Source organism: Mustelus asterias, chromosome 22 (assembly GCF_964213995.1).
Source record: "Mustelus asterias chromosome 22, sMusAst1.hap1.1, whole genome shotgun sequence".
Classification (NCBI taxonomy): domain Eukaryota; kingdom Metazoa; phylum Chordata; class Chondrichthyes; order Carcharhiniformes; family Triakidae; genus Mustelus; species Mustelus asterias.
In genome coordinates, this window is record NC_135822.1 from 51154825 (window position 1) to 51175564 (window position 20740).

The following is a 20740-nucleotide window of genomic DNA, read 5'->3' on the forward strand; positions in this document are numbered from 1 at the left end:
TGCTTTGGCAGACAGAGTGAAGGAAAATCCAAAGAGCTTCTATAGGTATGTTAGGAGCAAAAGGATAGTGAGGGATAAAATTGGTCCTCTTGAAGACCAGAGTGGTAGACTGTGTATGGAACCAAAAGAGATGGGGGAGATACTAAATGGTTTTTTTGCATCTGTATTTACTGAGGAAACGGGCATGGAGTCTACAGAAATAGGGCAAACTGGTAGGGAGGCCATGGAACCTTTACAGATTAAAGGGGAGGAGGTGCTCGCTGTCTTGAGGCAAATCAGAGTGGATAAATCCCCAGGACCGGACAGGGTATTCCCACGGACCTTGAGGGAAGCTAGTGTTGAACTTGCAGGGGCCCTGGCAAACATATTTAAAATGTCAGTATTCACGGGGGAGGTGCCGGATGATTGGAGGGTGGCTCATGTTGTTCCGTTGTTTAAAAAAGGTTCCAAAAGAAATCCGGGAAATTATTGGCCAGTAAGTTTGACGTCGGTGGTGGGCAAGTTATTGGAAGGTGTGATAAGGGATAGGATCTACAAATATTTGGATAGACAGGGACTTATTAGGGAGAGTCAACATGGCTTTGTGCGTGGTAGGTCATGTTTGACCAATCTATTAGAGTTTTTCGAGGAGGTTACCAGGAAAGTGGATGAAGGGAAGGCGGTGGATGTTGTCTACCTGGATTTCAGCAAGGCCTTTGACAAGGTCCCTCATGGGAGGTTAGTGAGGAAGGTTCAGTCGCTGGGTATACATGGGGAGGTAGTAAATTGGATAAGACACTGGCTCAATGGAAGAAGCCAGAAAGTGGTTGTGGAGGATTGTTTCTCTGAGTGGAAGCCTGTGACTAGTGGTGTGCCGCAGGGATCGGTGTTGGGTCCATTGTTGTTTGTCATCTATATCAATGATCTGGATGATAATGTGGTCAATTGGATCAGCAAGTTTGCTGATGATACAAAGATTGGAGGTGTAGTGGACAGTGAGGAAGGTTTTCAAAGCTTGCAGAGGGATTTGGACCAACTAGAAAAATGGGCTGAAAAATGGCAAATGGAATTTAACGCAGACAAGTGTGAGATATTGCACTTTGGAAGGACAAACCAAAGAAGAACGTACAGGGTAAATGGTAGGACTCTGAAGAGTGCAGTTGAACAGAGGGATCTGGGAATACAGGTACAGAGTTCCCTAAAAGTGACGTCACAGGTGGATAGGGTCGTAAAGAGTGCCTTTGGTACATTGGCCTTTATAAATCGGAGTATCGAGTATAAAAGTTGGAGTGTTATGGTAAGGTTATATAAGGCATTGGTGAGGCCGAATTTGGAGTATTGTGTACAGTTTTGGTCACCTAGTTACAGGAAGGATGTAAATAAGATTGAAAGAGTGCAGAGAAGGTTCACAAGGATGTTGCCGGGACTTGAGAAGCTGAGTAACAGAGAGAGATTGAATAGGTTGGGACTTTATTCCCTGGAGCGTAGAAGATTGAGGGGAGATTTGATAGAGGTGTATAAGATTTTGATGGGTATAGATAAGAGTGAATGCAAGCAGGCTTTTTCCGCTGAGGCGAGGGGAGAAAAAAAACAGAGGGCATGGGTTAAGGGTGAAAGGAGAAAAGTTTAAAGGGAATATTAGGGGGGGCGTCTTCACGCAGAGAGTGGTGGGAGTGTGGAATGAGCTGCCGGATAAAGTGGTAAATGCGGGGTCACTTTTAACATTTAAGAAAAACTTGGACGGGTTCATGGATGAGAGGGGTGTGGAGGGATATGGTCCAAGTGCAGGTCAGTGGGACTAGGCATAAAATGGTTCGGCACAGACAAGAAGGGCCAAAAGGCCTGTTTCTGAGCTGTAATTTCCTATGGTTCTAACTCCTGCAGTGATGTTCATAAGGCACTGGAAGGATGACACTTTTCTGATGATCAAGAGCAGACTGATGGAGCAGCAATTCACCAGATTGGATTTGTCCTGCTTTTTTCCACATTGTCGGGTAGACCCAGTGTTGGAGTTGTTCTGGAACAGCTTGGCTGGGGAACAGCTGGTTATGGAACACAAGATCTTCAGTATCATTGCTGGGATACTGTCAGATTCTCAGTTTTTGCGGTATGCAGTGCCTTCAGACATTTCTTTACCTCACATGCAGTGAATCGAATTGATATCTCCACTGCTGGGGACCTCAAGAGGGGGCCGAGATTAATGATTCTGCTCGGCATTTCTGGCTGAAGATGGCTCCGAATGTTTCAGCCTCATCGTTTATCCTGATGTATTGGCTTCCCTCATCCATAATGATGGGATTCTTGTGGCATGTTCATAGAGGCATAGGATCTCCACAGTGCAAGAGGCGGCCATTTGGCCTATCGAGTCTGCACCAAGTCAGTGAAAGAATGGCTTACGCAGGCCCCATCTCTGTGACATTTGCCCAACTAATCCTTCTCACCAACACAACCTGAGACACTAAGGGACAACTTAGCATGGCCAACCTAACCTGAACATCTTTGGACTGTGGGAGAAAACCAGAGCACTCAGAAGAAACTCACACAGACTCTGCGAGTACGTGCAAATTCCACATAGTCACTCAAGGCTGGAATTGAACTTGGGTCCCTGGCGCTGTGAGGCATCAGTGCTGCCCGCTCTATCACCATGTCGCCTATTGTTAGTGGCATGTCCAACATTTGTGGCATGTCTAACACTGTTTATGACTGAATATAGCAAGACTGCCGATCACTGATCTGATCCATTGGTTTTGGTATGATTGAGCTTGGTCTATCATATGCTGCTTCCGCTGTCTGCAAGTGGCCGTGTGCTGGAGCTTCACCAGATTCACATCTCATTTTTGGATTATCCCAAGTCTACTTTCTTAATACACGTAACGACAATTAGTTATAGTAACACTATACTGATTGTTGGTGAAAGCAACTGTAAGCTTCCTCTAACCGAGAAAATACAGTTCACCACTGCTGTCCGATTCCTGTCACTCAGATCACTTCATATCAATGCTGCCTTTGTCTCATTTATCTCCTGGACTGTGTGTCTATTAATAGTTGACCATGTTTTTAATGAATATCGATAGCAACGGTATATTTAATATCAATATTTGTGTTATGAACAACACTGACCATTATTAATAGGGACATAATTCGACTATTTTGAAAGAACATAAGAAATAGGAGCAGGAGTAGGCCATCTTGCCCCTCGAGACTGCCCCGCCATTCAATAAGATCATGGCTGATCTGAAGTGGATCAGTTCCACTTACCTGCCTGATCCCCATAACCCCTAATTCCCTTACCGATCAGGAATCCATCTATCCATGATTTAAACATATTCAACGAGGTAGCCTCAACCACTTCAGTGGGCAGAGAATTCCAGAGATACACCACCCTCTGAGAGAAGAGGTTCCTCCTCAGCTCGGTCCTCAACTGATTCCCCCCTTTATTTTGAGGCTGTGCCCTCCAGTTCTAGCTTCCTTTCTAAGTGGAAAGAATCTCTCCACCTCTACCCAATCCAGCCCCTTCATTATCTTATAGGTCTCTATAAGATCCCCCCTCAGCCTTCTAAATTTCAATGAGTACAAACGCAATCTGCTCAGTCTCTCCTCATAATCAACACCCCTCATCTCTGGTATCAATCTGGTGAACCTTCTCTGCACTCCCTCCAAGGCCAATATATCCTTCCGCAAATAAGGGGACCAATACTGCACACAGTATTCCAGCTGTGGCTTCACCAATGTCCTGTACAGATGCAGCAAGACATCTCTGCTTTTATATTCTATCCCCCTTGCGATATAGGCCAAAATCCCATTTGCCTTCTTGATCACCTACTGCACCTGCAGACTGCGTTTTTGCGTCTCATGTACAAGGACCCCCAGGTCCCTTTGCACAGTAGAATGTTGTAATTTTTTTCCATTTAGATAATAATCCAATTTGCTGTTATTTCCTCCAAAGTGAATAACCTCGCATTTGTCTACGTTATACTCCATCTGCCAGCTCCTCGCCCACTCACTCAGCCTGTCCAAATCTCTCTGCAGACCTTCTATGCCCCCCACACGATTCACTTTTCCACTTATCTTTGTGTCGTCTGCAAACTTTGTTACCCTACACTCAGTCCCCTCCTCCAGATCGTCTATATAAATGGTAAATAGTTGAGGCCCCAGTACTGATCCCTGCGGCGCGCCACGAGTTACCATCTGCCAACCAGAAAAGCACCCATTTATTCCGACTCTCTGCTTCCTGTCAGAAAGCCAATCCTCAATCCACGCTAACACCCTACCCCCAACTCCGTGTGACCCAATCTTCTTCAGCAGCCTTTTGTGAGGCACCTTATCAAACGCCTTTTGGAAATCCAAAAACACCGCATCCACCGGTTCCCCTCCATCAACCGCACTAGTCACATCTTCATAAAAATCCAACAAGTTCGTCAAGCACGACTTTCCCCTCATGAATCCATGCTGCGTCTGCTTAATTGAACCATTCTTATCCAGATGGCCTGATGTACTATGATTTTTGCCATTGGCAGCTGAGCTGAGCCTTGAGATCCTGGGTTGTAACCTCTGGAATTCCCTTCTTAACCCTCTCCACCTCAATCCCTCCCTTCTCTTTAAAGATGCTTCTGAAGCACTGTTTAACACATAACAGCTTCAGAGGATGTCCTGGACTGTAACTGATCAGAATTCAATGTAGTTTGTTAACTGCCCTATGAATATACAGCAGTTTTTTATTTTAATCAAACTGAGAAACTTACAGACTTAAACATCTTTAATCTGAATGACAAATTAAACTAAAGTGAACATGTGACCTGCCATATAAGGTAACTTTATAAACATTGAAGTGTTTTCTCCATCTTTTTTATTGTGATGAATTATTAAAGCTTTCACTCCTGAATCTCGCAGTTTATTGGAACTCAGGTTCAGACACATCACTGCCTGGGTGGCATTGAGTGTGGAGGTGACAATATCTGAGGCTGTTACCCTCCGACCTGGAGATCAAAGAGAGAAAGACTACAGGAACCAGAGTAAATCCGTGGTGTTCAACAATAACGCTAATACTGACAGGAATGATGTGTAGTGATTATTAATGACTCTATGACTGACACTGATAATAATTTGCAGAGTCAGACATCCACTGAATTCCTCAGAGCCACAGACAGTAGTTTCAATCCTGAATCTCCCAGATTATTGTCACTCAAACTAAATAGAGTGAAAAACAGATTATAATCAGGTACATTTTCAGCAGGAAAAATAGCTGGGTCTATTTTTGTGTCAGAAACATAGCACCAGCAGGGAACTGATTCAAGTTACGATACCTCACCTAATTGTCCTTTTAGTTAAATGAAAAAGAAAATAGTCAGCAGTGAAAATTGATGAATAATTCACTATCACTGGTTTGTCTGCTGGCAAAAAACACTTTTACACTTTGCAAATATTTTTCTTTTTCTTTAATTGTCGATGGGATATGGGTGTCGCTGGCTAGACTGGCACTTATTTCCCACTGGTAATGGGCGAGAAGGTGAGGGCAATTAGAGATGGACACTAAATGCTGGTCCAGCCAACGATGCCCACATCCTGTGAACAAGCAAGTAATTTTGAAACATGCCCCTTATTCTAGCCTCATTTCCTGATCAGCAGAATTATCCTGCCAAGTGACTGATCCTGCCAAGTTTCTGGAAATTCAAATAATTTCTGCTATTCCATAAATCCAGGATTTTATAAGAATTGTACAATTTACTGAGAGTTAAATGAAAAAGCTGCGATTCCCTGCACTTCTTAACTCTTGACATTACATTAATCTGTATAACATCTCAGAGTGAGATAAGTTGTGAAACTGTGCAAACTGTTGCTGTAAAATCGATCCCTCCCCCTGGATTTTATACAACAAGGAAAGATTATTATCCTATTTGAAATATTTCTGTCTGAACAGGTTATGGGGGGAGGAGTGTCTCTCCCTTTATTCCACATTAAAAACACTCTACCTTTCCTGCAGGTATGGCTAGTTTTCTATCTCCGGGAGTTCCCTCTTTCCGATAGACCCTCACATAGGAAAAGGATTACCAGAAAATCCTGTTTCATATCACTGACAGTGTTACTGGAGATTTTCCAGCAGCAGTTTCCTCATTTTGGAAATTCTGGTTTCCTCAGCTCAGATCTAAGCTCTGCCGCCCTGCCACATTTAGTCGTGAATGGTAGCGGACGATGAAATAATATAAGGAGGATGCTCCACAAATATCCCATCCTCATGAGAGAGGAGACTAGCACATCAGTGCAAAAGATATGGATCAAATATCTGTAACTAACTTCAGTGGCTGAACCATCCAGAGATCCCCAGCATCACAGATATAAGTCTTCAGCTAATTCGATTTACTCCACATGATGTCAAGGAATCAATGAAGGCAGAGGATACTGCGAAGATCATGGGTCTTGACAATATTCCAGTAATTGTCCTGAAGCTTTCTGCTCCAGAAGATACTCTGTTCCGAATCAAGCTGTTCCCATACAGCTGCAGCACTGGCATTTACCCAAAACAGTGAGAAATTGCCCAGGTATGGTGCACACAAAAAAAACAGAACAAATCCAATCTGTCCATTTACCACCCCATCAGTCTATTCTCGATAATCAGCAGAGTAATGGAAGGAGTCATTGAGACTATCAAGTGGCACTTAATTAGCAATGACCTGTTCGCTGACTCTGAGCTTGTGGTTAGTCAGGGTCGCTCAGACCCCAACCTCATTCCAGCCTTGATGCAAATACGGACATCAGAGCTGAACTCAGGATTTGAGATGAGAGTATCTGCCCTTGACATCAAGGCAGCATATGACCACATATGACATTGTTGCCTCTTGTACAAGGATCAGAAGATCAACAGGATTTAAAGTGATTTGCAAAATAAAAAATAAAAAGGGGGAAAAAAATCTATTGTACGAAACAGCGCGTGGTTCAGGTCTGCAATGCTCTGCCTGGAATTGAGGTGCAGGCTCTTTGATACCAGGCCTTTTACAAGGCTGCAGCTGGAACCACGATACATAAGACCTCGTGGGTTGCTGTAACTTAATAGAGGTTTATTTTCATCACTGCACACTGTAAGGTTTAATACAAGACTGAACCTCCACCGTGACCCTGACTGATAGTGTTACCAGTGATCACGTGACTTATAAAGGGACTTTGCCCCGATATAATACACACCAACTATAATACATAACAGAGGCAGAGTGCAGGAAAATAATCCTGATAATAATTAAATTACATAATTGTCAGCTGCACCGGACACCAGAGAAACATAACCTCTATCTCGCATCATAAATAATCAGAAGGTTCCTGTTGGGAGAGTGAAATATCCTTTTTTATTTTGCAGAGAGGCCTTTACAGCTCTAATTATTTAAAATTTCTCCCAGTAATGTTTTTATTCATTCGAGGAATGTGAACATCGCTGGCTCGGCCAACATTTATTGCCCACGCCTATTTTCCTATGAGAATCTGCCTTCTTGAAGCGCTGTAGTTTTATCGGAGAATCATAGATTTATTACAGGTTCAGAAGGAGGCCAATTAGACAATCGTGTCTGCAGCTGCTCACAAATGAGCGTTATCACTTTGCGCCATTCTCTCACACGTTCTCTGTGACCATTGGATATTGTTTCCCTCTTGACTTCCTCAATTATACCCGGTCTGTTTTATTTATAAGAAAGGAAATGGTTCCTCAACAACGGAAATGTCAGATATGAGACCACCAAGCAGTTACCTTAACTCCCGGCATTTATGCAGAACGTGTCCCAGCCACTGGAGTCCTTCACACTGAATGTGGCATGCCCACAGATCAAGGTGTTTTATTGTATCACAGAGTCCAATCACAGGAGACAGGACCGCACAGTCAATCAGGGTCAGTCGCAATTCACTAAATGAAAGTGTTTCCACAGATCCCACTGTGTTCTCAGCCAGTGTTTTATTCTGAGACTCAAACAGGTAGTGGAATGTGTTCAGGAGCTTCCTTTTCCAAGTTTCACTCCCCATGTTCCCAATCTGTGCTTCAACCTTCTCCTTCACCCAGTCAGTCACTCGGCAGGTTGTTTGATGAAGAAATGGACCCAGAAACTCCACCAGGGGTCGAACTGACTGTGGGGAGGAGAGACCAGCAACAAAACGGAGAAATATCTCAAATCGCCCATCTTCCTCGCAGTGGGCTGCACTGAGAAGTTTCCCCGATATCCCTGGGATCTGGAGTCAGGAATTGTGTGAGTGCAGCTACAAACTCTTGGATGGTGAGGTGTGGGAATGTGTAAGCCACACTCTGGGCAGAGTCATCACTCTCCATAAGTTCCATCAGGAATCCAGACAGGAACTGGGAAGGTTGCAGATTGTATTTGATCAAATCTCCATTTCTCAACACAATCTTTTTCTCGGAGACTCCTGTGAAGGCCATCTCACCGAGCTTCAGCAACACATCACGGGGGCTTTCAATCACTCGGCCATGGTTTTTCAGAAGGTTGTAAATGTAGTAGGAATATAGTTGGGTGATGGTCTTGGGAACTTGCTGCTGTTTCCTGTCACTTTGTAAAAAGAAGGGACCTAGTGACAGACCAAGGATCTAGCAGTAGGAAGGGTTGTAGCCCATGGTGCACAGGATCTTTCTCCTCCACATGTTTAAAAACAGCTGCTGCCACCGTCTTATCTCCAAAGAAATTGTTGAAATTTTCCTTCCGTTCATCAGCAACAAATCCCAGGATTTCAGCCCAGACACTGACCTCAGACTTTTTCAATAAATGTAATGCAGTGGGGCGACTGGTCACTAGCTCTGAACATCCTGGGAGCAGCTTGTGCTGTATTAAACTGTACACAATATCAGACACTTCACACCAGGATTCGGGGTCTGTGCACATGAACTGAGGTTCTGCATTTCTCCGATTGTCAGAAAAATCAATACTGTCCTTGAATTCATCCAAACCATCGAATATAAACAGTAATCCGTCTGTGCTCTTCCAGAGCTCTCCCAGAATATTCTCAAAGTAAGGAATCTGATCCAATGGCAGATTCCTCAGGTTTATTCCACAGTTCATAGAGTTCAAATCCCGGAATCCCTGAAAGCAAATTGAAAGTGTGGGTATATTTTCCCAGTGGCCCAGTCATAAACAATCTTTTGTACCATTGTTGTTTTTCCAATTCCAGCGACTCCACTCACTGCTGCTGAATTCCCAGAATTGCATTTTCTCTGGGAAAAGCTGCTCTGGAACAATTGATCAGTTCGGATTTTTTCCAGTTCTCTCCGGAGATGTTTCTCTCTCCATTCTTCATGGTCTCGACCTCTTGCCAGCATTTCATGTTCTACAAGAGTTCGACCTCGAACAGTCAAAATAACCGTTAGCTCAGCGTATCGATCAATCAGCTGGAAAATCTTAACCTTCTCCTTTATTAGGATAGTGTTCACTCTCAGTGTTTCAGTTTGTACCCGGAGTGTCTCCTTGTGTTTCTGTTACACATCTTCAATTAGAACAGAGAGAAAATGTTAGTTGCATTAAAACACCGTCTTTGCTGAATTGTTCTATTTTTTTAGTGTCAGTCATTTGTGCAGGAATTAAAATTGAGTTATTGGAAACCCCACTTGACAATGAACAATTTCCATTTAAAGTTTCAGATCATCACTTCACTCTAATATTCATGCCACATATTGATTTTAAAAAACATAACGTTGTTTTTCTCCGATGGTTAATAATTTCCAAACTTCCCTTAATATTGACAACTCATTGGGTGATCTTGGTTATATGACAATCGATAAGTCTGTGAACTAGTCGGTGCTCCCATCTGCTGCAGAAACGATGCATAGGATATTGGATATGAACAGGGGAGAGGGAGAGATTGTCATTGTTCAGGAGTCTCACTGTTAATGTACCCAAACTCAGCAGGTTCTCTTTCATATTGTGTGTGCATTGGAGCAGCAATACTTTAGAACATGGAGAGTTCTGCTATTCTATCAGGCTGTTGCCAGGTTATCAGGGAACCGTGTGGTCAGTTGGCCGGAGACTTGCTGTTGGATAACACAAGATGATCTTTATGATCACAGAGAAAAGGAAAAGACCATTTGAAATTCACAATACAATTTCAAATAGAGGGGATTGTTCATTGCGTAAGTGACTAGAATAATGGATGAGGGAAATCCGGTGGACATTTTCACTCGAATTTCAAAAAGCCTTTGATAAGATTCCTCCCACAAGCTTACTTTGCGAGAATGTTGTGGTATCAGTGGAAAATCGAAACTGTGGATTAGGGATTGTATTCAATATCGCAGCTAAAACTTGGTGATTGACAGGTGTCATTCAATTTGAAAACATCACAAGTGATCTTCCTTGGGGATTAGTGCTGGACTTATCACTCTGCACGGTCTATGTTCACGAACATGGATGAGTACACACACCAGGAGCAGCAATAGTGTGTTAGGAGTACAGTAAGTTTGTCAATGACTATGGAATGAGTAACAGTAGAAAACAATCATATGAAGAAGGATATACATGAGCGACTGTAGTAGGTAGACATGGGCAAACAGTCTTCCAATGAGATCAATCTTTTTCATATGTAATGGTCAAGCCAAAGTTGAAGAGACACATCATTTATTGGGAACAAGACAGAGGCAAGATGAGAGGGACAAAGATTTTGCTGTTATTGCGCACAGATCACTGATGATCTAAAATCGATGTTGAGAAAATTAAACTGAACTTTATCTAACCCACTACTTTGTTAATAGAACCAATCAGCAAAAAAGCAAAGGACATCACATTGCCTGTGTAGGTTCCTGGTCACACCACAATGTACACAGTGTAGGTTGTCTCCAAGTAGACGACAATACGGTGCCAATGGGAAAATTCACGAAGAGAGGAACGGCATTGATTCCCAGCTTGGAGAAGCTCAGCTACTCAGACACATTAGAGGGCCTTGGTTTATTTACTTTGAAGCAGCACTGACATAGGCTCTATTGAGAGAGGGATGGTAAATATCTGAATGGCTGACAGAATATCTAATTATTGATCCACTTTATCGGATGTTGGCATCACGAGCTAGGCCACTATTTATTGCCCAAACTTAACGACCATTGAGAAGGTGGTGGTGAGCTGCTTTCCGGAATTGCTGCAGGTGTGGTGGTATAAGACCAAACACAATGCTGTTAGGGAGGGAGTTCCAGACTTCTGATCCAGCGGCAGTGAACTGATTGGATATAATTCCAAGTCAGGATGTTGAGTGACTTGGAGGGCAACCTGCAGATGGTATCTGCTTCCCTTGTCCTGACAGATGGTAGTGGTCATGAGTTTGGAAGGTACTATCTAAGTAGCCTAGCTGAGTTCCGGCAGCACATCTTATAGGTGCTATACATTTCTGCCACTGTTCATCGGTGGTGGAGGGAATCAGTGTTTGTCGAAGGGGTAGGAATCATGCGGGAACTTTAAACTCTGATGTGTCGAACTTTACGAGTGTGTTGGAGCTGCACTCACCCAGGTATGTGGGGAGTATTCCATCACACTCCTGACTTGTGCCTTGTAGATGGTGGACAGGCTTTGCAGAGTCAGGAAGTGAGTTACTTGCCACAGGGTTCTTAGCCTCTGATCTATTCTTGTAGTCACAGTATTTATATTGGTCCAGTTCAGATTCTTATCCATGGTAACTCCCAGGATATTGATGGGGTGGATTCAGCGATGACAATGCGAATGAATGTAAACGGATGATGGTTGGAGCCTCCTATGTTGGCGACAGTCGCTGCCTGGCACTTGGTGTTGTGCAAACGTTACTTGCGTCAGCTCAAGCCTAGATATTATCCAGGTGTTGCTGCATTTGGACATGGGCTGCTTCAGTATCGGAGGAGCTGCAAACGGTACTGAACCTTGTGTGGTCATCGACGAACATCCCTACTTCAGACATTGTGAAGGAAATTCGTTCACAAAGCAGCTGAAGGTGGCTGTGCCTAGGACTCTATCCTGAGGAATTCCTGTGGTGATGTCCTGGAAATGAGTTGACTGACCTCAAACCAACAGAATCCATTGCCAGATATGATTCCAACCAGCAGAGGTGTTCCCCTGATTCCCATTGACTCCAGTTTTGCTCGGGTTCCTTGATACCATTCTCATTTGAATGTGACCTCCACGTCCAGGGTAGTCACTCTCATCTCACCTCTGGAATTCAGCGCTCTTGTTCATGTTTGAACCATTGTGGCGGAACCCAAACTGTGTGTCACTGACCAGGTTATTGCTGAGTGAGTGGCTCTTGAAGGTACTGTTGATGAGCCCTTCCATCACTTTACTGATAATCAGGAGTAAACTGATCTGGTGGTAATTGACCAAATTGGTTTTGTCCTGCTCTGTGTGCACGGGAGATACCTGGGCAATTTTCCATTTGCCGGGTGGATGCAAGTGTTGTAGCTGCACTGGAACAGCTTGGTTAGGGGCATAGCAAGTTCTGGTGTACAAGTCTTCAGTAATATTGCAGAAACATTCACTGTCAGGGCCCATAGGCAGCAGTATCTAGTGCCTTCAACCGTTTCTTGATATGATGTGGAGTGAATCAAATTGGTTGATAACTGATATCCAAGATGTTGGAGGTCTCCGGAGGAGGCCGAGAATGATCATCCACTCGGCATTTCTGGCTGAAGATTGTTGCAAATGCTTCAGCCTCAGCTTTGGCACAGATGTGCTGGGCTCCTCCACCGTGTGGATGGGAATATTTAGGGAGCTTCCTCCTCCAGTGAGTTGTTTAATTGTCCACCACCATTCACCATTGGATGCAGAGCTTTGATCTGATCCTTTTCTCAGAAGTGAAGTGATTTATAATCTGCAGTTCATCTCTGACCTTCCAGGTATCTGGGTAATCTGGATAAACATTGTGCGATGTTCATATAGCTTTGCTGTGTCTATTATTTCTTGCTTATAAATTTCATATGCAAGTAGTTCTGTGTTGTTACTTCACCAGGTTTGCCACCTGGGTTATTTCTTTCCTCCATCAGAAAATTGGGAGTCAGCACTGGGAAGAAGTGTGTAGCCATGACAGTTGAGCCCTGGTGGTCTGGATTTGATCTGATGGACCATCTGGGATTTTCCGGCTCGATATTTTGAGATGTTTACAGTGGGAAATGTTTATCAAGGACAGGGAACATTTTATGTCTGTTTCAAAACCCCCACTCTTTACAATGAGTCCAGAGCATGTGTGCACACAGAGAAGGTTTGAATTCAGATTCAAAGGGTGGCAAGATTCTGATAGGTGTGTATCAAACTTCAGAAATAAAAGCAATCAGCAGCTGGATTAAGTGAAAAAATGGAACAGCCACACATTTTCAGAAAAGAGGAGAAATCCTGTGAATTGTAATTCGAATCATGTGTTCTTTAGGATCAAGAACAAAACCCGAATCAACCAATTTCCCCAGTATTTAACTTTCAGATTGTCACAATCCCTGAGACAAAGGCTCCAATCAATCATTCAGATTCTCAGAAGTGAAATAGTTTATAATCTCCATTTCCTCTCTTACCTTCCAGGTGACTGGGTAATTCAGATAAACCATGTGCAATGTTCATATAATAAAATGAATCAGCACCTGTTTAAATAAATGAACTTTCATGAAATCAGCTCTGTGTAATATTATAGTAATATCAGCACTGTTTCAATGGGAAATTGAATTCACTGTGATTTTACCGGACCAAGCTCCTGTATGTCTTTCAGTATCTTATCCAGCTTTGGGACTCGAACCCATTTTCACAAAGGATTCCCACATCACCCTTCGAGCCCGAGATCCTTTCTCCATCACCAGATTGAGGAGAAGTTTGGAACTGTCCGCCCGGTTTCCCTCCTCCACGAGCTCAGTGACTTTCTGTAAAGAACAATAATGAATATATTGAAGAGTGGAGTGAACAACAAACACTGAGAAAGAGAGAGAAGACACCAGCTCAGTGATGGGATTTCCCAGTTGTTTCAGCTCAGAAATCAGTCACGGGTCCTGATCCATAATGAACACGGACTGAAAATTCTCTTCACATCCCATTCCAGTCATTAATGGTAAACAAATATGAATAAACTAAGCGAGAAATCAAAAATATATTTCCAGGGCGTGAGGTCTGACTGAGAATCCAGAGTATTTTAAGCTGATGAGTTCAGTGTCCAGCATGACATCAGGTTCCTGATTGACAATATGATTCACTTTTTTCTCACACGTCATTCCTGCTGCCTCACTTTGTGATTCAGTCAGAAATCTTGAGGAGATCAGGTAAATTCCTGTCTCTCTGAGATGGTGGTGAGTCTTTGGAACTCTCTTTCTGAAAGGGTGGTGGAAGCAGAGTCTTTGAATATTTCTAAGACAGAGGTGGATGGAGTCTTGGTAAGCAAGGGGGTGACAGGGTATAGGGGGCAGGCAGAATGCAGATTTTAGGTTACCATCAAATTAGCCATGATGTTATTAAATAGCGGGGCAGTCTTGAGGGGCTGAACAGCCTACTCCTGCTCCTCGTGTGTATGTAAATAAGACAGTGGTGAATCAGAACTTGTCGTGGTTCCCCAGGACGACAATTCGTTCACATCGGTTTAAAACAGAGAGTCTGAGCAGCGATCTTTCAAGCAATAGACTTTATTTCTCAGCACAAGAGATAAAGTCGGGAACGTCCGGAACACTCCAAAGAGCCCTTGGGCTTACACTCTTTTATGTACATTTCAGCCTCATATCTCAAGATCCTCCTCTCCCTTTTACAGCCTGTCCTTGGTTGTTATCTTACCCTACAGCCCTATCTTTCTTTGGCCACCATTAATTTTAGTTGACCCTTTATCTGTTTTCTTTGCATTTGGTCGTTCCCTGTTATATCTCTTCGTTTCTTAAACCATGGTGGTTATAACTCTTGCTCTTATCTGAACTTTTCTGTTTGTACAATAATCGTGGTTTTGTAAGCTAAGGCGAATGTGTTTAGAAGAAAAGACATCCCCCTGCTGATTTATGGTCCACTAATGTGTTTAGCAGAAAAGACATTCTCTCTGCTGGTTTATGGTCCACTATTAAGTTGAACCACCGAGCAGTCTTCCTTGTTTTCTTAAGTGACTATTGTCTGCTTTCCTTAATTAGTGATTGCTATATTACTTCTCTCGTTCCTCCACTTTGATCATATCGACTACACTTGATTATATTAGGTCACACGAAGTTACTTTAGGTTATATACCCATTTTCACTACTTATCTAAATCTGCTTTATTATTTCACTAAAACCTATGAATCTGAATTCCATACTAAACTCATACAATATCCAGTACAATTTCCCTTACAAGTGAATCTGAATTTCATACTAAACTCATACAATATCCAGTACAATTTCCCTTACAAGTCCCCCCTTTGAGGCTATTCCCTAGCCTCATCCCAATTACCAAGCTCAAATAATCCCCTCGCTCAATCCCATTTGTATTTTATTTTAATCACTCTTTGCAGGCGATGTGGAGGAGCCGAATATTTTGGTCAGGGATCAGTGTCCCTATTCTAACTTTATCATAATTTGTCTATCCCGGTTCTGATTTTTGGGTTGCTCCTCCAGATTGCCTGCCCCTGACAGTCATCAGCCAAAAACCTTCCCACTCTTGTCTAGGGAAGGGAAAAAGACTGATTCCTGTGTACAGACTAAGTTCTCCTGGTTTCGTGCGGACTTCAGCAAGGTGCTGTTGTTTCCACAAGGTGATCTTCCACTATTGTAGTTATTTTACAGAGTGACGAGTGTCAACTTCGACCAAGGTCATTGTGAATCCACTCAGCGGGGGCGGCTCAAGATTTTCCCATTCCTCTGTTTTTTCTCTCGAGCGTGAGCTGCTTAGCACCCGCGTCACCATCTGCCGCGCTGCCACTCTGGTAAGGAAGGATCTCAGGGCGGGTAAAAAACAACAAAATATCAATCCCAGAATGATTATTGTTGCGATTGCTACAGCTCCAGCTTTGGCAAACCACGCCCCCCCATCTTCCTAATATTCTGTCCAGCCAACTCCACACCTCATGCCCAAACCCAGCATTTTCTTTCACTTCTTTCTTAAGATTTTTTAACTTATTCATGGCTTGTGTAAATGACCCCTCTGGATTAGTGTTATTAGGGATAAATGTGCAGCACTGATCCCCAAACATAACACACACCCCTCCTTTCTCTGCCAGGAGCCAATCTAACGCCTGTCGATTTTGCCACGCCATTTTGCTGGTCGCATCCAACTGCTCTCCTAAGGCCTCCAGGGCATCATTCGTATAATTAATAAACCTCTGCTGATTATAATAGATGTAATTGATCCACTCAGTATTCTTGCTGGGTGTGATCCAAACAAAGAGGGATTCAAACCCTGCAGCTATTTCGTTCCTAGCTTTGAACTCATTCGGGATGCCGCGAGGCTGTCCGATTGCGTCCAATTTTATCGTAGGGTCAGGGGTATATGCCCTCTTAATTCTTTGTGATTTAATTTTTCTTTCCACCGGTAGTATCACAGTGCTCTGGGCAAGCATAACTCGGGCACATAGTCCCTTCCAATTCTGTGGTAGTTTTGCCAATAGCCCTTTCTCCGGGCCACAAAGCCACCAGAGATCGGCCAGTTGATTTTCTTGATAGTCTAACACATAAGGAGGGGGTGTCCATCCCCCTTCTGAGATGATCAGACTAAGAACATTGGTTATATTCCAAATCCTTTCACACTCTCCTGTGTAATTTCCCACACTACTTCCTGTGCTACTTTCCCTCCAATGGCAATCTTGGATTTGTAAGTTGGGCTCTACAATCCATTCCTTTGGGACCGCGTCCACTGCCGTTTTTGGCCACTTTGGACATCTGTGGGTCAAGTTGTAGATGCCCTTTTTTACCCCAGCAAACAGGATGCAGTGGTATTGACACAACGGCGGCTTACCTTTACAAAGGTTAGCACATGCGGATCCGGAACAGTCTGTCTTCTCATACGAGTAGTTCCGATTCCCTATCATATGATACCGTATATATGTGGTATATGGACGGCAATTTTCCTTTCTCCAGCTTTGTTTCCTGGTTCTACAGTCTCCTGATCCCCATGGTATATCAGTTACTTGGGTGTTAGGTTTCTCTGATGCACATACTACACACTCTTTCCCATCACTGTTTCTCTGACCTGTATACTTTGCCCATTTCCACCATTTGTTTTTCTGCGCTTTTCCCCAAATAGTATTTGTGCTCACTAATCGTTCACGTTTTGTTCGTCTTAATACTCTATCTTCCTGATTCTGCACCCTTATGTCTTCTGTATCCCATTCTCCTTTTCTATGGGTCACGGAAGTCCCTAAGGGAAATAGTTTCCAAGTCCCAGGTGGGGAATGGGGCCCCTTCCCTGTCCTCACCTCCCTCGGCACCTTGACTAATAGGCTCAGGCTGGGCATTTGTATCATCAGCCAGCTCATGTACAGAACTACTTTCATCATCCTCTATTCTTTTTGTTCTTCCTTGGCTCTGTTCCTCCTCCCCACGATTCTCCCCGTGTATTTCTATTTCTTCCTCGCTATCACCTCTATCCACTCTGTGTACTTCTTCAATTTCCCTTCTCTCCCCTACCCCTGGTACTGTTCTGGTACAATGGTTCAAGTGATACCACAGTGTACTGCCTTCTACTTGCAACGCCGTGGGAGACACTTTGGTGACTTCAAACGGTCCTTCTCGTCTCGGTTCGTTCCAACGTCTCCGGAACTTTCTGATGTATACTCGATCTCCAGGCTTGATCTGATGTTCTGTTACCGGATTCTCCTCCTCCTTGGCTTTTTCCTGTTCAAATATAGTTCTATGTATAACAGTTAATTGTTGTATATATTCTTTTGTGCTTTGATCTAAACATTCTAGCGTAGGACCTCCTGATCCCCTGATCTTAGGTACCGGCATTACTCTTCCTGTCATCATTTCATGTGGGCTCAAATGTGTGATTCTGTTTTCCTGACTCCTGTATTGCATTAGAGCCAATGGCAGAGCATCTATCCAGTTTTTCCCTGTTTCATTGCAAATTTTGCTTATTTTAGCCTTAAGGGTCCCGTTTGCTCTCTCCACCATTCCTTGGGATTGAGGGTGATATACGCATCCAAACTTCTGCTTTATTCAGAGTGCCGAGAGTGTCTCTCTCAGTGCCCTTCCTATAAAAGCAGATCCATTGTCTGAACTTAATTGCGTGGGTATGCCAAATCTTGGGATAATTTCTTTTGACAGGAAGTTAATCACCGTTCCAGATCCTTGATCTTTGGATGGCGTTGCTTCTATCCATCTGCTGAATCTATCAATAATCACTAGCATGTATCTTTTCCCTCTTACCACCTTTCCCATATCCACATAGTCCATGCATAGATGTTTAAATGGTCCTTCAGGAATGGGTATATGCCCTATTGGGGCAGTAATGCCCTTCCTGATGTTATTCTGAGCACACACCTCACACTGACTTAGTATGTAGTCAATCGAGTTTTGCAGGTATGGTGACCAGAATCCTTCCTTCTTGATCTTTCTAGCCACTTCTCCTCTTGCACAGTGGTCCACTCCATGCGCTTCGCTAATTAGTACGGTTAGTAATGATGTGGGTGCTATGACTAATCCCTCCCCATTTCTCCATATCCTGTCCTGTTGTCCCTGTAGTGCTCCTCTATCTTTCCACATTGCCTTTTCAGCTACAGAGGTTTCCTCCTTTAACTGTGCTACATCCTCTAATGTGATATGAGGTTCGATATCCCCCGTACCTGGCCCTGGGTGCGGCCTTGCTATTTCTACTGGGGCTATCGTAGCCTCAATGCATCCTGACGCTTCTTTAGCTGCCTTGTCGGCTTTGGTGTTTCCCTGTGTGACGCTGTCTGCTCCCTTTTTATGCGCCTGACACTTAATTATGGCTAATTCCCTTGGACCCATCATGGCCCTTATTAAAGCCCTGATTTGACCTTCGTGTTGTCTTGGTCCTCCTCCGCTTTTCATAAATCCCCTTTGCTTCCATATTGCCCCGAACAGATGGCAGACCCCGTGGGCATCGGCCGAATCAGTATAAATTTCCAATGCTTCCCCGTTTGCTAGCTCACATGCTCTGGTCAATGCTTTAAGTTCTGCCAGTTGGGCTGAACAGGGCTGTTCACATTTCTCTGCTTCTATGACTTCAAGTATTTCCCCTTTCTGTTCAACTATGGCATAGCCTGCGTGGTTTCCTAAGTGATCCCTGTAACATGAGCCATCTACATACAGTATCCTTTTCCCTTCTGTCACTAGTCCCTCTGCTCTTAAATCTTTTCTCAGTTTCATAAATGTTTTTGCTTCTCTTAAGCATTCATGTTCTTCTCCTTCATGAGGTAATGGCATGTAATCAGCTGGATTTACTCTGTTGCACTTTATTATCGTGATATCTGGAAATGTGGTTAGCATTCGATAATGATGGATCCTAGCAGGTGTCAGCACAAATTTTCCTTGCTCAATCAATTCAGCTACCTTATGGTATACATGTATGTTTATCGGATATCCCATTGTGACCGTGGCTGCCTTTTCGTACGCCCACCAAGCTGCTGCCAGGCCTTGATAGCACGGAGGGTATCCCATCGCTACGTCGTCTAGCTTGGTACTGTAATATGCTACAGCCTGCCTTCGTCTACCCTTGCAATTTTCCTGCATTAACATTGCTGTAGCAAATCCGGCTTCTCTGTTACTCACAAATAAGTCAAAGGGTTTGTCATAGGTCGGTAAAGCCAAGGCTGGTGCCTGTGCCATTTCTCTTTTCACGTTTTCAAATGCGTCTGAAGCATCTTTATCCCATTTTAGTTTGGCTTTTAATTCTTCGCACCCTGCCTCCTTCATTATCTTTCGTAGTGCCTGCGTTTTTTCGGCATAGCTTTCCACCCATTCTGAACTGAATCCTGTCATTCCCAAAAATGTCATCATTTGTCCCACCGTCTGTGGTTTCGGAACTTTTAGTACTGCTTCTATTTGCTGTGAAGCTATCTCCTTCTGTCCTGCTGATATTTCTCTTCCCAAGTATTCTACCTTTTTCTGGCACAGCTGCAGCTTTTTCCTGGAAACTTTATGACCCCCTTCTGCTAGTCTTTCCAATAGTTTTAAACTATCCTTCCTGCACTGTTCTTGTGTTCCTGTGCATAATAATAAATCATCCACATATTGTATCAGTGTTCCTTCCAACTGTATTCCTTCTAAATCTGCTCTCAACACCTGATTGAATACATGTGGGGAATGTTTAAATCCTTGGGGCATCCTGTTGTATGTGTATTGTTTCCCCTCGTACGTAAATGCAAAGAGATACTGACTTTCTTGAGCTAGTGGCACACTAAAAAATGCCGAACATAGGTCTATTACAGTAAACCATCTACTTTCAGGTGGTATATTTGTCATCAAGGTATAAGGGTTTGGAACCTCTGCTGGCATATCTTCCACTACCTCATTAATTGCCCTTAGATCATGCACCAATCTCCATTTTTCTCCGTCCGCCTTTTTCACTGGTAGTAGCGGTGTATTACACCTGCTCCGGGTTTCTTTTAATACCCCTGCTTCTATCAATCCCTTAATTGTCCCTCTAATTCCTTCAATTGCTTCTGTCTTGATTGGGTATTGCGGCCTATACGGCCCCTGACGTCCTATCTTTAATCTGACTTCAACTGGATTAGCGTTTTTGACCCTCCCTACATCCGTGTCCTGTCTGGACCACAACTCCTGCGGGAGGGAGTTCAAATCCTGCTCTAACCTCTCTCTCCACTCCAGTTCCTGTTTCTCGATTTGCACTCCTATTGTTATCTGCTTCGGTTTCCCAAGCATTTTAACATCCAAAATTAT

The 20740-nt window shown here is 43.5% G+C and overlaps 1 protein-coding gene and 1 pseudogene across 1 annotated transcript; both read right to left on the bottom strand.

Moving 5' to 3' along the window:
• LOC144509695 (scavenger receptor cysteine-rich domain-containing protein DMBT1-like) overlaps window positions 1–20740 on the bottom strand; it is a 391264-nt pseudogene that overhangs the window by 75218 nt on the left and 295306 nt on the right.
• On the bottom strand, window positions 7294–19176 carry LOC144510022 (syncytin-2-like). Its single transcript, XM_078239217.1, has 2 exons — window positions 13627–19176; window positions 7294–9441 (listed from the first exon to the last, which is right to left on the bottom strand). The coding sequence occupies exon 1, from the start codon at window positions 17371–17373 to the stop codon at window positions 15721–15723; it is 1653 nt and encodes a 550-aa protein (XP_078095343.1). The 5' UTR covers window positions 17374–19176; the 3' UTR covers window positions 7294–9441; window positions 13627–15720.